The sequence below is a fragment of the Saccopteryx leptura genome, chromosome 1, assembly GCF_036850995.1.
Source record: "Saccopteryx leptura isolate mSacLep1 chromosome 1, mSacLep1_pri_phased_curated, whole genome shotgun sequence".
Taxonomy (NCBI): Eukaryota; Metazoa; Chordata; class Mammalia; order Chiroptera; family Emballonuridae; genus Saccopteryx; species Saccopteryx leptura.
Window position 1 is genome coordinate 63,872,077 of NC_089503.1, and position 12,995 is coordinate 63,885,071.

The window sequence follows — 12,995 nt, forward strand, 5'->3', positions numbered from 1 at the left end:
AGCCAACCGGCCAGGGCCGATAAAGATATTCTTAAATTAGATTATAGTGATGTTTAAACAATTCTGAAAATCTACTAAAACCCACTGAATTGTTCACTTTATATTGGTGAATTTTATGGTAAGTATATTATCTCCCCATAAAGCAGTTTGTAAAAATTTGAGTTTGCTATGTCTATATTCTTATTAAGATTTGAATAAAGTGGGTTTTCACTATCCCTTTATTTTACTTCTTTAAATTATTCACTAGATGGCTTAAAAATATTTATTAAGAATAAGGTCCATTAGCAAATCCCAGAGGGAAGGGGGAGGGAGTTAGAAGGAGGGGAGTAAAGGGGGTATAAATAGGGACACGGAGGTGGGAGTGAGGGTGTTATAGTCAGTGGGACACTTGAATCCATGTAAACACAATAAATTAAATTTAATAAAAAAATAAGGTCCATTACTACAGATGTAAATGGTGATGACTATTTTCTAGGTATACTGAGGGTTTTAACCAATCTTCTTAAACAGACATTTAGGTTGTTAGCAATTTTTCAGTAATATAAAGTAGCTTTCAACATTTTTGTTTATATATCTTTATAGAGTTGTCAGAACATTTCCTTAAGAAAAATTTGTAGATAGAAAACTCTTGGTGAAAAGGTATTTCTCCAGGGAGGCCATGCCTACTTATATTTCCAACAGCAATGTCGAAGAGGAAAGCACTGACTTTATCCTGAAAGAAAGCTTCAGAGCTTAGAAAAAAATAATCCCTAATAAGGAAAGAAGCACCTGTCACAAATGCCAAAATACATAAAACAAAAGCATCACCAAAAAAAGATGATAATAATAAAAACCTTTCAAATAAATTAGGCTAAGCTTTCCTCTAAATCTGGGTTTAACTGACAAGAAATGGAAAATTTTATTACATGACATTTCTTAATTGTAGGTTTTAAAATGTAGGACATTTTGAATTTTCTCATAATAAACATTCACTTACAAATTACACTTATAGGCAGAATATAATAAAAATACTTATAAAAAAACATATTATAGCTTTTTGGCACTCTGTGGCCATCATGGCAGTCCAGAAGAAAGGCGGCAAAAAGGGAGCCAAGAAGAAAGTGGCTGATCCGCTTTCCGAGAAAGACTGGTATGATGTGAAAGCACCAGCTACGCTCAGGACAAGGAATACTGGAAAAACAGTAGCCATGAGAACTCAAGGGACCAAATCAAATCTGATGGTTTCAAGGGTCATGTTTTAGAAGTGAGCCTCGCTGATCTACAGAATGATGAAGTCACATTTAGAAAATTCAAGCTAATTACTGATGATGTCAGGGCAAAAACTGCCTGGCTAATTTCCATGGCATGGATCTTACCAGTGACAAAATGTGCTCCATGGTCAAAAAATGTCAGACCATGACTGAAGCTCATGTTGATGTCAAGACTATCAATGGTTATTTGCTTCACATATTCTGTGTCGGTTTAACTAAAAAATGCAACAATCTGATCAGGAAGATCTCTTAGGCTCAGCATCAACAGGTCCACCAGAAGAAGATGATGGAAATCATGTCCCAAGAGGTACAAACGACTTGAAAGAAGTGGTCAATAAACTGATTTCCAGATAACATTGGAAAAGACATATAAAGGGCTTGCCAATCTGTTGACCCATTCCAAAATGTCTTTTTTTAAAACTTTTTTTATTTTAATTTTTAATTTATTGTGTTGACATTGTTTCATGTCCCACTCAATATAACACACTCTACATACAGCACTGTGCCCCCTCATGCCCCATGCAAAGTTTCTTTCCATACTTATTTCCCTCCCTTTAGAAAAGACAAAATGCTGAAAAAGCCCAAATTTGAACTGGGAAAACTCATGCAGCTTCATGGTGAAGGCAGCAGTTCTAGAGTGACTGGGGATAAGACAGGTGCTCAAGTTGAATGAGCTGATGGATATGAGCCTTCAGTCCAAGAATCTATTTAAAATTCAGACTTTTACTGGTGATAAGAAATCTTACTTGTGATTAAAAAAAAAAATTACAGCTCTGTGTGCTGAGAAGGCTTGGAAACAATAATCTCCCCAGTAGCAGCAAGATACCCAGGAAATAAATCTTGGTTTCTAAATACCACTTCCTCATAAAAGAAACCAGTGCTCTTTGGAGAAATGGCTGATTCTAGCACCATTTTAATATTTACAAATAAGCCTGGATATTGCCAAAACTTGGAAGCAACCAAGATGTCCTTCAGTAGGTGAATGGATAAACTGTGGTATATCTATATAATGAAATATTCAATGCTAAAAAGAAATGAGATATCAAGCCATAAAAGATATGGAAGAAACTTAAATGCATATTACTAAATGAAAGAAGCCAATCAGCAAAGCTTAAATATGTGCAATTCCAACTACACAACATTCTGGAAAAGGCAAAATGTTAGAGACAGTGAAAATATCAGTGGTTGCTAGGGGTTAGCAGGGAAGGAGGGATGAACAAGAAGAGCACAGAATATTTTTAGAACAGTAAAACTATTCTGTATGATACTATAATGATGGATACGTGTCATTATACACGTGTCCAAAAGGATATACAATACCAAGAGTGAACCCTGAAATAAACTACAGACTTTGAGTGATGCTAATGTGTCAGTGTATGTTCAACAATAAAAAAATTAACAGATAAATAAATAAATCTGGGTTATCTTACAGTGCTGGAGAATAAAGAAGTACTCAAAAAACAAAAAGGCAGGGGTATGTTATAGGAATATAGGAGTCAACTGAAAGAGTTCCCAACACTAAAACTAAAACAGTTTGAGGGGAAAATAGTAACACAGAATTGAAGTATAACCCAAACTAGAAAATAAATATATCTGAATCCATCCTGATATAAATTATTACATACATACATAAATATACAAGAGTAAAGAGACAATAGATCTTCCTTTCATACAGAAGAATTCTGAACACTCCTACCTCTACAAGGTAGTGTTTAATTCCATCTCCCGCTTCCCAGTCCTCATTCCCACGAGTGAGGATGGGCTAGACATAGTGACTCACTTCCAAAGGACACAGTAGAGAAAGAAACAAACAGTACATTTTCAGTGGAGGAATCTGGCAAACACTACCTTATCCAAATAATGAAAATTAATATCACCATATGGATATCACATATCCTGATATCATGTGACGAGAAGAGCACTTCGCCTCTGTAATCTTCCCCCAAATCTTCGTAACTCCAGTATAATCATGAAAAAAACATCAGACAAATCCAGATTGGGATATATTTTGCAAGTCATGAAACACAAGAAAAGACTGAGAAACTGTTACAGACTAGAAGAGAGGGGGAAACATACAATTGTAACATGGTACCCTCCTCAACTGGATCCTGGAAACTAAAAAAGGCATGTGGGAAACGGGTAAAATCCAAGTTGGTTAACAGTAATGTAACACTAGGTCCTTGGTTGGACAAATGTGCCATGGTAATGTGTAAGACATCACCAATGGGGGAAACTGGAGAAGAGGAATAAAAAAAGTCGACACTATTTTCGTAATTTTTCTGTATTTTAAAAATATTCAAAAATAGAAAGTCTATTAAAAAACAACAAAATTAACCTTTAAAATAGAGCCATAAACCCACTAAACCGACACAAATATCCTTTTGGAAAATGTTAAACTTCTAAATTTAACTACCATTTACTTCATTTTAAAAGTCTGTTACATAAAATTTAAGAAAAACAAAGCTGAAGGAAAGAAAACTAACAATTTCTTTTTGGAAATTAAATTATGCATTAATCTGAGACATGACATACTGTATATTAATAGTCCTAGAACTATGCATATTAAACTAGGAGCATTTGACTGACATTATTAGAAATACTCCATAACGCATTAAAATATGCAAGACCTCATATTCTGCCAATTTAATCTTCTCTCAAGTTTCACTGTACACTGTGTTCTGTGGTTCACTGCACTTTACTGGGGAAGAGGAAACATATTTAATCCACTACTGGTATTATAAAAGAGAAACCAATGTTTCATAAATTTACACTTCTCATGTATCATGACACTTCTGAGGGGAAGATACTTTGCCTTTCACTTTATAGACAAAATAAATGAATGCTGAAAGGCTGTTACAAAAGATATAAGGCCAAAAGGTAGACAACATCTCCTTTCAATGTAATGTGGGACACAGACCCACTTAGAGGTTATTTAATTACTTAGGGGAAGGGACTTTGCTCAATTATTCTATTTACTATTGAATTAAATATCCCAGATTAACTCAAGTTATATGTTAACTTGTAGATTATGTCCAATAGAACTGTAAATCACTTCTGTCAGGTAGAAGGCAAAATTCCAAAGTTTAGGGTTTACTGGTGTGTGGGACATTAACCAGTTTGTAACTAACCTAGCAATCTTCTTATAAAATTCCTTTATTAAGTTGCCTATGAATACACAGCTCCTCAAATGCTCTTTGAATCAGACTTACTATTTTATTTGTTCCCTCAATAATTAATGAATTGAAAAAATATTTGATACATGTTAACTTTACATTTGTGTAAATCATATTTTATTTTTAAAAATTACACTTTGATCGGCAAAAAAAACTAGTCAATTGCTAGAGGCAAGGATATATAACGGGTAAAGACAGTCTCTTCAATAAGTGGTGTTGGGAAAACTGGACAGTTACATGAGAAAAATGAAACTGGGCCATTTTCTTAGACCATATACAAAAATAAACTCAAAATGAATTAAAGTCTTAAATGTGAGACCTGAAACCACAAAACTCTTAGAAGAAAACATAGGCAGTAAACTCTTTGATACCACTCTTGGCAGTAATTTTTCGGATATGTCTCTTTGAGCAGGGAAAACAAAAGAAAAAATAAGCAAATGGGAGTACAACAAACTAAAAAGTTTAGGCACAGTGAAGAAAACCATAAACAAAACAAAAAGACATCCTATGGAATGGAAGAAGATATTCACCAATGATACATACACTGAAGGATTACTATCCAAAATATATAAAGAACACCAAAACAAACAAATAGACAAAAAACAAAACCCTCTAATAATCCAATTAAAAAATGGGCAGAAGACCTGAATAGACATTTCTCCAGAGAGAACATACAGATGGCTAAGAGACATATGAAAGAATGCTCAACATCACTAGTGATCAGGAAATGCAAATTAAAACCACATGAGATATCATCTCATACCAGTCAGAATGGTGCTCACCAATAAATCCATAAACAACAAGTGTTGGTGAGGGTGTGGAGAATGGAAACCCTCATGCACTGTTGGTGGAATTGTAAATTAGTGCAGCCACTACGGAAAATATTATAGTATAGAGATTCCTCAAAAAGTAAAAACAGAACTTCCATGTAAATTAGCAATTCTATTTACGGGTATTTATCCAAAGAAAACAAAGGCACTAATATAAAAATACATTTGTGCCCTATATTCACTGCAGCATTGCTAGTAACGGCCAAGACACGGAAGCAACATAACTGTCCATGAACAGATGAATGGATAAACAAGAGGTGATATATATATAGGGGTGGGAAAAAGCATGTCTACAGTAATTAATAAATTTGATTTACAATAATTAATAAATAACAGAAGAATAAACTATGTTCTGCCTACTCACAACTTGAAACTTACTTTTGCCCACCCCTGTAAAATACACACGATGAAATAGCAGTAAAAAAAATGAAATCTTGCCATTTATGACAACATGGACAGACTCAGAGGGTATTAAGCTAAGTGAAATAAGTCAAACAAAGAAAGACAAAAAAAAGACAAAATATGATTTCACTTAAATAGAGATTATAAAAAAACAAGAATAAACAGAAACAGACCCATATATACACAGAACAACCTGACTGTTGCCGGTGTGTGTGTGTGTGTGTGTGTGTGTGTAAAGGGATAAATAACATTTTACAAAGTTAACATACTCTCCATGACATGCCTGACAAGGCCTTTTCCACACACAGCTCTGCAGATCCTACAATCTCACAGATCATTATGATTATAGTTTTTCTATATAGTATTCTAATGATATTGTCAATTATTTGGTTATTGGAATTGTCAAATAACATGCTTCTGTCTTAAAAGATAAATCAGAAAAGAATCTAAGTAAAGTATATGTTATTTGCAAAACCATCTTTATTTTACCATTGACTTTTCATCCTAACAATAAAGTATGTAAAAAAATAAACATGAACAATTTTCTATTATGCTTCCCCTGAATTTTCCAACTTGTACATTTTAACAATAGGAAACACATAATGAGTCCCTTTTTTTGCTGTAGCTTTTCTTCAAAAGATTTTTAAGTCTCAACCTCTACATGAGAAAAAATAGATATAAAAGAGACTTAGTACTTGTTGAGTCAGCATGAAGAAATTACCTATAGAATCACAGAATATAAGATTTAGACAGGACTTTAAAATCCTGCTTAATCCCGTTTTAAAGAAAAGCAAAGTTGGGCCAAAAGAAGCATAATGCCTTTCTAAGAATTTTAGAGTTGCTAAAATTAATGCCACCCGACTTTTTGTCACTTGTCTCTCATGGTGCCTTTAAGGTCAATTTTCTTTATGGAAACCAATTATTTAAAATATTTTTCTTTTTCAGTGGGAGAAGGGGACATAGTGAGACAGATTCCAGCATGTGCCTGGACCGGGATCCCCCTGGCAACACCTGTCTGTGGCCAATGCTTGAATCAAGTGAACTCTTTTTAGCACCTGAAGCTGATGCTCAGACCAACGAGCTATCCTCAGTGCCTGGGATCGCTCAAATCAATCAGGGGAGAAGAGGAGAAGAGAAAGAGAATGAGGAGAGGGAGGGAAAGAGAATTATGGGAGGGGCAGAAAATGAAGGGAGGAGGAGTGAGTGGGGAACAGGGAGAGAGAGTGGTAGGGAGGGGGAGAGAAGCAGATGGTCGCTTCTCTTGTGTGCCCTGACTGGGAATCAAACCTGGCCGACGCTCTATCCACTGAGAAAACCAGCCAGGGTAATATTTTTCTTCTACTTGTTTCAAGTACCTTTCTTTCTTTAATGAAATGGGCTATATTTCATTATAGCTGTGAAATATAACCTTATTTCCATAATATGATTAATTATACTTAAATTTTCATTATAAAAATAGGTTAGTAAAGTTTTAAAAAAATCACAACTTCACCCTGCCTAGGTAGCTCAATTAATTACAGTGTGGTCCCAATACACCAAGGTTGTGGGTTTGATCTCTAATCAAGGTAAATACAAGAATCAACCCATGAATACATAAATGAGTGGAACAACAACAGGTTGATGTTCTTTTCTCTCTCAAATAATAAAAAATTACAACTTCATATTTCCAGTGTTACATTTTTCACTAAAAACAAAAGTCAACATATATATGATTTTTTTTTAAAGTAAGAAACTTGGATATTGTCACATCAATCTAAACATACTTTTGCTAAATCCAAGTGGACTAATCATAAACACTAATTTTACTTTTTAGGTTTTAGCACTGGGAAAGGAAGCATCATTTCACTCTCACCCAGTTAAAAAGCAGTAGTCCATTAAAGCAAAAGAGAAGAGAAAGTAACATACCCTGACATCACTTCCAGGTGCAGCTGTCCCGAGACAGTCAGGAAAGCAGGAACATTGAAGAAACTCTCTTCAGGTACCTTTATTTTGCTTGAAGGCTGCAGATGAAAAACACAAGCCACAAAAAGCAATTACATACTTTGCTTTGCCTTTCACATTCGTATACGTGCCACAACTAAAAATCAAAATCCAATTAAACAATGTGATACCAGGCCGTTCTCATAAAAATACAGTTCTCGGCCCTGGCCGGTTGGCTCAGCGGTAGAGCGTCGGCCTGGCGTGCAGGAGTCCTGGGTTCGATTCCCGGCCAGGGCACACAGGAGCAGCGCCCATCTGCTTCTCCACCCCTCCCCCTCTCCTTCCTCTCTGTCTCTCTCTTCCCCTCCCGCAGCCGAGGCTCCACTGGAGCAAAAGATGGCCCGGGCGCTGAGGATGGCTCTGTGGCCTCTGCCTCAGGCGCTAGAATGGCTCTGGATGCGACAGAGCAACACCCCAGAGGGGCAGAGCATCGCCCCCTGGTGGGCATGCCAGGTGGATCCCGGTCGGGCGCATGCGGGAGTCTGTCTGACTGCCTCCCTGTTTCCAGCTTCGGAAAAATGAAAAAAAAAAAAAAAAAAAATACAGTTCTCAGTACATACCTAAAAGAGAAAATGCCTGCTTGGGAAGTGCTTCCTTAGGTCAAGGGAGTTTGTTCCATATTTTCAAAACATACAACAAACAAAGGACAAAGTACTTTTGTCACAAAATAAACTCCCTAAAAACAGACTGTGATTGAGGGGCAAACCAAGGCAAGAGATTATGAATCAAAATTTTAAATGTGAATTATAGAATCTCTTAAAATTTTGATCCATGATTAAGATTTAGTTTTCTTAAGGGACTGACCTCTAAAACTGTAATTACTAAATTAGACTGCTCACAAAAATTAAGGGATATTTCAAAAATGAATATGAAGTGATAAAATATCCCCTAATTTTTGTGAGCAGTATATTAATAATAATGTTCTTAATACCAATTTTTAGAAACAGGAAAACTAACTAGATTTAAGATCTTTATGAACTTACAATATAGATATGGAGATTATTCCATTTGAAATGGGTAGCAAATAAACTAGCTAACATTTATAACAGTTAAGCAAAAACATTATTTGTAGGTCAAACAATTTAAATAGTATAATTAAGAAAGTTTCTGGATCAAGTTATGGCTATCTTTTTATTAAGTTTTTTATTATTGTGTTAACATGGATTCAAGTGTCCCACTCAATATAACACCCTCATCCCCCCAATAACATGCCCCTGTTACACCCATTGTCCCCTCCCTCTGGCCCTTCCCTATGCTCTCTCAAGTTATGACTATTACACCTATGTTTTTTCTGGAAAGTAGCTAGCTAATTTACCAACTATTATATTTCAAATTGTATATTTATTTGAAAATGTTTTAGAGTAATAGTGCAGTTACTGTAAAAACAAAAAAGTCAATTTTAAATATGCACTGGAACAGCATTTTTGAACTGCCAGTCCATGGACTGGTCTGCCAGAATTTCGCGCCAGTCCGCAAAATAGTTAACCACCCTGATGTTGTATGATGATTACAGAACCAATGATTTAGTTGTATTTGCTTATGCTCAGAGTGATTTCTGTCTTAGCAGTCTCAGAAAGAATTCTACTATTTTCACTACTCCCCAAGTGTAAAAAGATTGAATTCACTGCAACAGAGGATATAAGACTCCTTCTAGTACCAAATCCTGAATTACAGAAACATATGAAATGAAATGAAGGTATCTTATTTAATTCCATTGGTTGTTCTAAAAATATTGGATATCATGTATAGGTATATAGGAGTATTAATGAGAAATCGAGTATAAAAATTACCAATTTAAATCATTCACTCATATTGTAATTGCCTATAATTTTTCAAACCTACTTTGATATTGGTTCTAAATGTCCTATCATTGCTTTTTTTATAATGATATTAAGTGTACCAAATTTTAGATTTTCTTCAAATATATATCAATTTATTTTTTAATTAAGTTTTTTTTGGTGACATTGGTTAATAAAAGAATACAGATTTCAAGTATACTATTATTGCTTTTTAAAAATCCATCTTTCGCCTGACCTGTGGTGGCACAGTAGATAGAGCATCGACCTGGAATGCTGAGGTTGCCGGTTCTAAACCCTGGGCTTACCCAGTCAAGGTACATATGGGAGTTGATGCTTCCTGCTCCTCCCCCCTTTCTTTCTCCCTCTCTCCTCTAAAATGAATAACTAAATAAAAATAATTAAAAATCCATCTTTAAATCCTATAATCACTTACAGAATATTGTTTCCAAGGACTTAAGTACTAAAGACTAAACTATTTTACCTGACATGTGTTAGGATTTAAAAATATATGTTCTCTGATATTTCTTCACTATTTATTAAATAACTATTTTTCAAATAAGGTACTGTACATATAAGAATACTATACTTTCTCCTTTCCTTAACCTCTTTAATGATATGTATTGGAGTGTCTTGACTTCTCTTTTCCTGTATATATAAAAAAGTCTAGTTTCTATGACTAGATTATAGTCTTTCAATATTAGCATTTGTACGAAATGATCTCTGATCATTTTAGATCCCTTAAATCTAAATTATACAAAATAAGTACAAACACAGCACTATTTCACTATGTCTTCCAGTGTCATATGTAGTATGTATTTACATACTGACATTCATACTACTTCTTTATGAATTACTTACTTTATTTCTCCTTTATATTAAATTAATGTTTTATATTAAGATTTCTGTGTATATTAAGTTATAGTACCTATAAGTTTCATTTCAGGATATTTAAGGGGCATTATCAAATATTTGTTTTGGCCCTGGCCGGTTGGCTCAGTGGTGGAGCGTTGGCATGGCGGGCGGGAGTCCCGGGTTCGATTCCCGGCCAGGGCACACAGGAGAAGCGCCCATCTGCTTCTCCACCCCTCCCCCTCTCCACCCTCCCCCTCTCCTTCCTCTCTGTCTCTCTCTTCCCCTCCTGCAGCCAAGGCTCCATTGGAGCAAAGTTTGCCCAGGCACTGAGGATGGCTCTGTGGCCTCTGCCTCAGGCTCTAGGATGGCTCTGGATGCAACAGAGCGATGCCCCGGATGGGCAGAGCATCGCCCCCTGGTGGGTATGCCGGGTGGATCCTGGTCGGGCGCATGCAGGAGTCTGTCTGACTGCCTCCCCATTTCCAGCTTCGGAAAAATGCAAGGGAAAAGGGGGGAAAAATATTTGTTTTGAAATGTAATTGCTGGCCCTGGTCGGTTGGCTCAGTGGACAGAGCATTGGCCCAGTGTGTAGTCCTGGGTTTGATCCCAGTCAGGGCACACAAGAGAGGCGACCATCTGCTTCTCTTCCACTCCCTCCGCTCGTTCTCTCTCTCTTCCTCTCCCACAGCCAGTCACTTGACTGGTTTGAGCATCTGCCCCAGGAGCTGAGGATGGCTCAGCTGACTGGAGCATTGGCCTCAGATGGGGGTTACCAGGTGGATCCTGGTCAGGGCACATGTGGGAGTCTGTCTATCTCTTCCCCTCTCAGTTAAAAAAAAAGTAATTGCTGAGAGCTATGTCAGCAATAATGGTGGGGAATAAGTAGTTCCAAAAGTCTGTTCCTCCACAGAAAAACTTGAAATAATGATTAAACCCATCAAAATCAACTATGGGAACTCTGGAAAATAGTCAAAGGTTTATAGTAACCAAACAAATGCTGAATTAAGAGGAAATTTTCAAATGGTAGATAGACTTCATCCAACAACAGCAGACTGCATATTCTCAAGTACACATGGAACATTGTCCAGGACAGACCATATACTAGGACATAAAACAAGTCTAAATAAATTTAAAAAGATTGAAGTGATACAAATTATCTTTTTTGACTAAGATGAAATGAAATTAGAAATGTGAAATGGTGCAGTAATTGGTATAACAATTTTGGTGGTTCCTTAAAAAGATAAAAAATAACTGTAATGACCTACCAATTCTACTAGGTATAATCCCTAAAAGAATTAAACTTAGGTATTCAAAGAAATACTTGTACATTAATGCTCATAACAGCATTAATCATAATAGCCATTAATCACATGTTCATCAATAGATAAATGATAAACGAAATGTAATATATCCAAACAATGGAATAATATTCAGTCATAAAATGGAATGAAGTACTTATGCTAAAACATGGATGAACCTTGAAAATATTATACGAAGTAAAAAAAAGATATAAAAGGCCACATATAGCCCTGGCTGGTTGGCTCAGTGGTAGAGCGCTGGCCCAAAGTGTGGAAGTCCCGGGTTCAATTCCCAGCCAGGATGAGCGTCTATCTGCTTCTCCACCCTTCCACCTCTCCTTTCTCTCTATCTCTATTGCTACCCCCATCCTCCTGCAGCCGAGGCTCTATTGAAGCAAATTTGGCCCAGGTGCTGAGGATGGCTCCATGGTCTTCGCCCCAGGTGCTAGAATTGCAAGGGAGCAATGGCCCAGATGGGCAAAGCATTGCCCCCTTGTGGGCATGCTGGGTGGATCCTGGCCGGGCACATGTGGGAGTCTGTCTCTCAGCCTCCCTGCTTCTCACTTCAGAAAAATAACTGCCCCCCCCCAAAAGGCCACATATTGTAAGAACCTATTTATATGAAATATCTGGAATAGAAAAATCCATAGAGACTGATTAGTGAGAACAATGGTCTGGGGGAAGGGGAAATGGGAAGTGATTATTACTTAACGTGCATGGGGTTTTCTTTTGGGGTAATAAAAATGTGGAACTTCATAGAGGTAGTAGTCATATAACATTGTAAACATATTAAATGCCACTGAACTGTATACTGTAAAATGGTTAATTTTATGTTACAGGAGTTTCACTTCAATTTTTAAAAAAGCATATATAAACAAGTAATTATAGGATCTGACAGGTTCAAAAACTACTAACATAGGATTGTTAATTTAACATTTGTAATCTTAGATACTTGTTAGTAGTAAAGAAAGTATAAAATACATGAATTAAGCATCCAACTTTGTGACTTTGACAGTGGTTAAGAATTTTTTTTAAGAAGATCCTCAAACTGCAAACGGTAAATTGAAAAACTGACAAATCTGACTACATTAAAATTAAGAATTTCTATTTTATAAGGAAAATAAAGGCAAAATTAACAGAATGACAGATTTACAATAAAATTTTTTTTTTTTCTTTTTCATTTTTCTGAAGCTGGAAACAGGGAGAGACAGTCAGACAGACTCCCGCATGCGCCCGACCGGGATCCACCCGGCACACCCATTAGGGGCGATGCTCTGCCCATCCTGGGTGTCGCCATGTTGCGACCAGAGCCACTCTAGCGCCTGAGGCAGAGGCCACAGAGCCATCCCCAGCGCCCGGGCCATCTTTGCCCCAATGGAGCCTTGGCTGCGGGAGGGGAAGAGAGAGACAG

The 12,995-nt window shown here is 36.5% G+C and overlaps 1 protein-coding gene and 1 pseudogene across 2 annotated transcripts in view; one reads left to right on the forward strand and one right to left on the reverse strand.

Moving 5' to 3' along the window:
- NARS2 (asparaginyl-tRNA synthetase 2, mitochondrial) overlaps positions 1-12,995 on the reverse strand; it is a 168,891-nt gene that overhangs the window by 82,379 nt on the left and 73,517 nt on the right. For both annotated transcript variants that reach the window (XM_066369540.1, XM_066369531.1), the window contains one exon: positions 7,561-7,655. In XM_066369540.1, coding sequence (XP_066225637.1) covers positions 7,561-7,655 — 95 coding nt within the window. The remainder of the gene's footprint in view (positions 1-7,560; positions 7,656-12,995) is intronic.
- Positions 1,056-1,962, forward strand: LOC136389691 (small ribosomal subunit protein eS1-like; annotated as a pseudogene).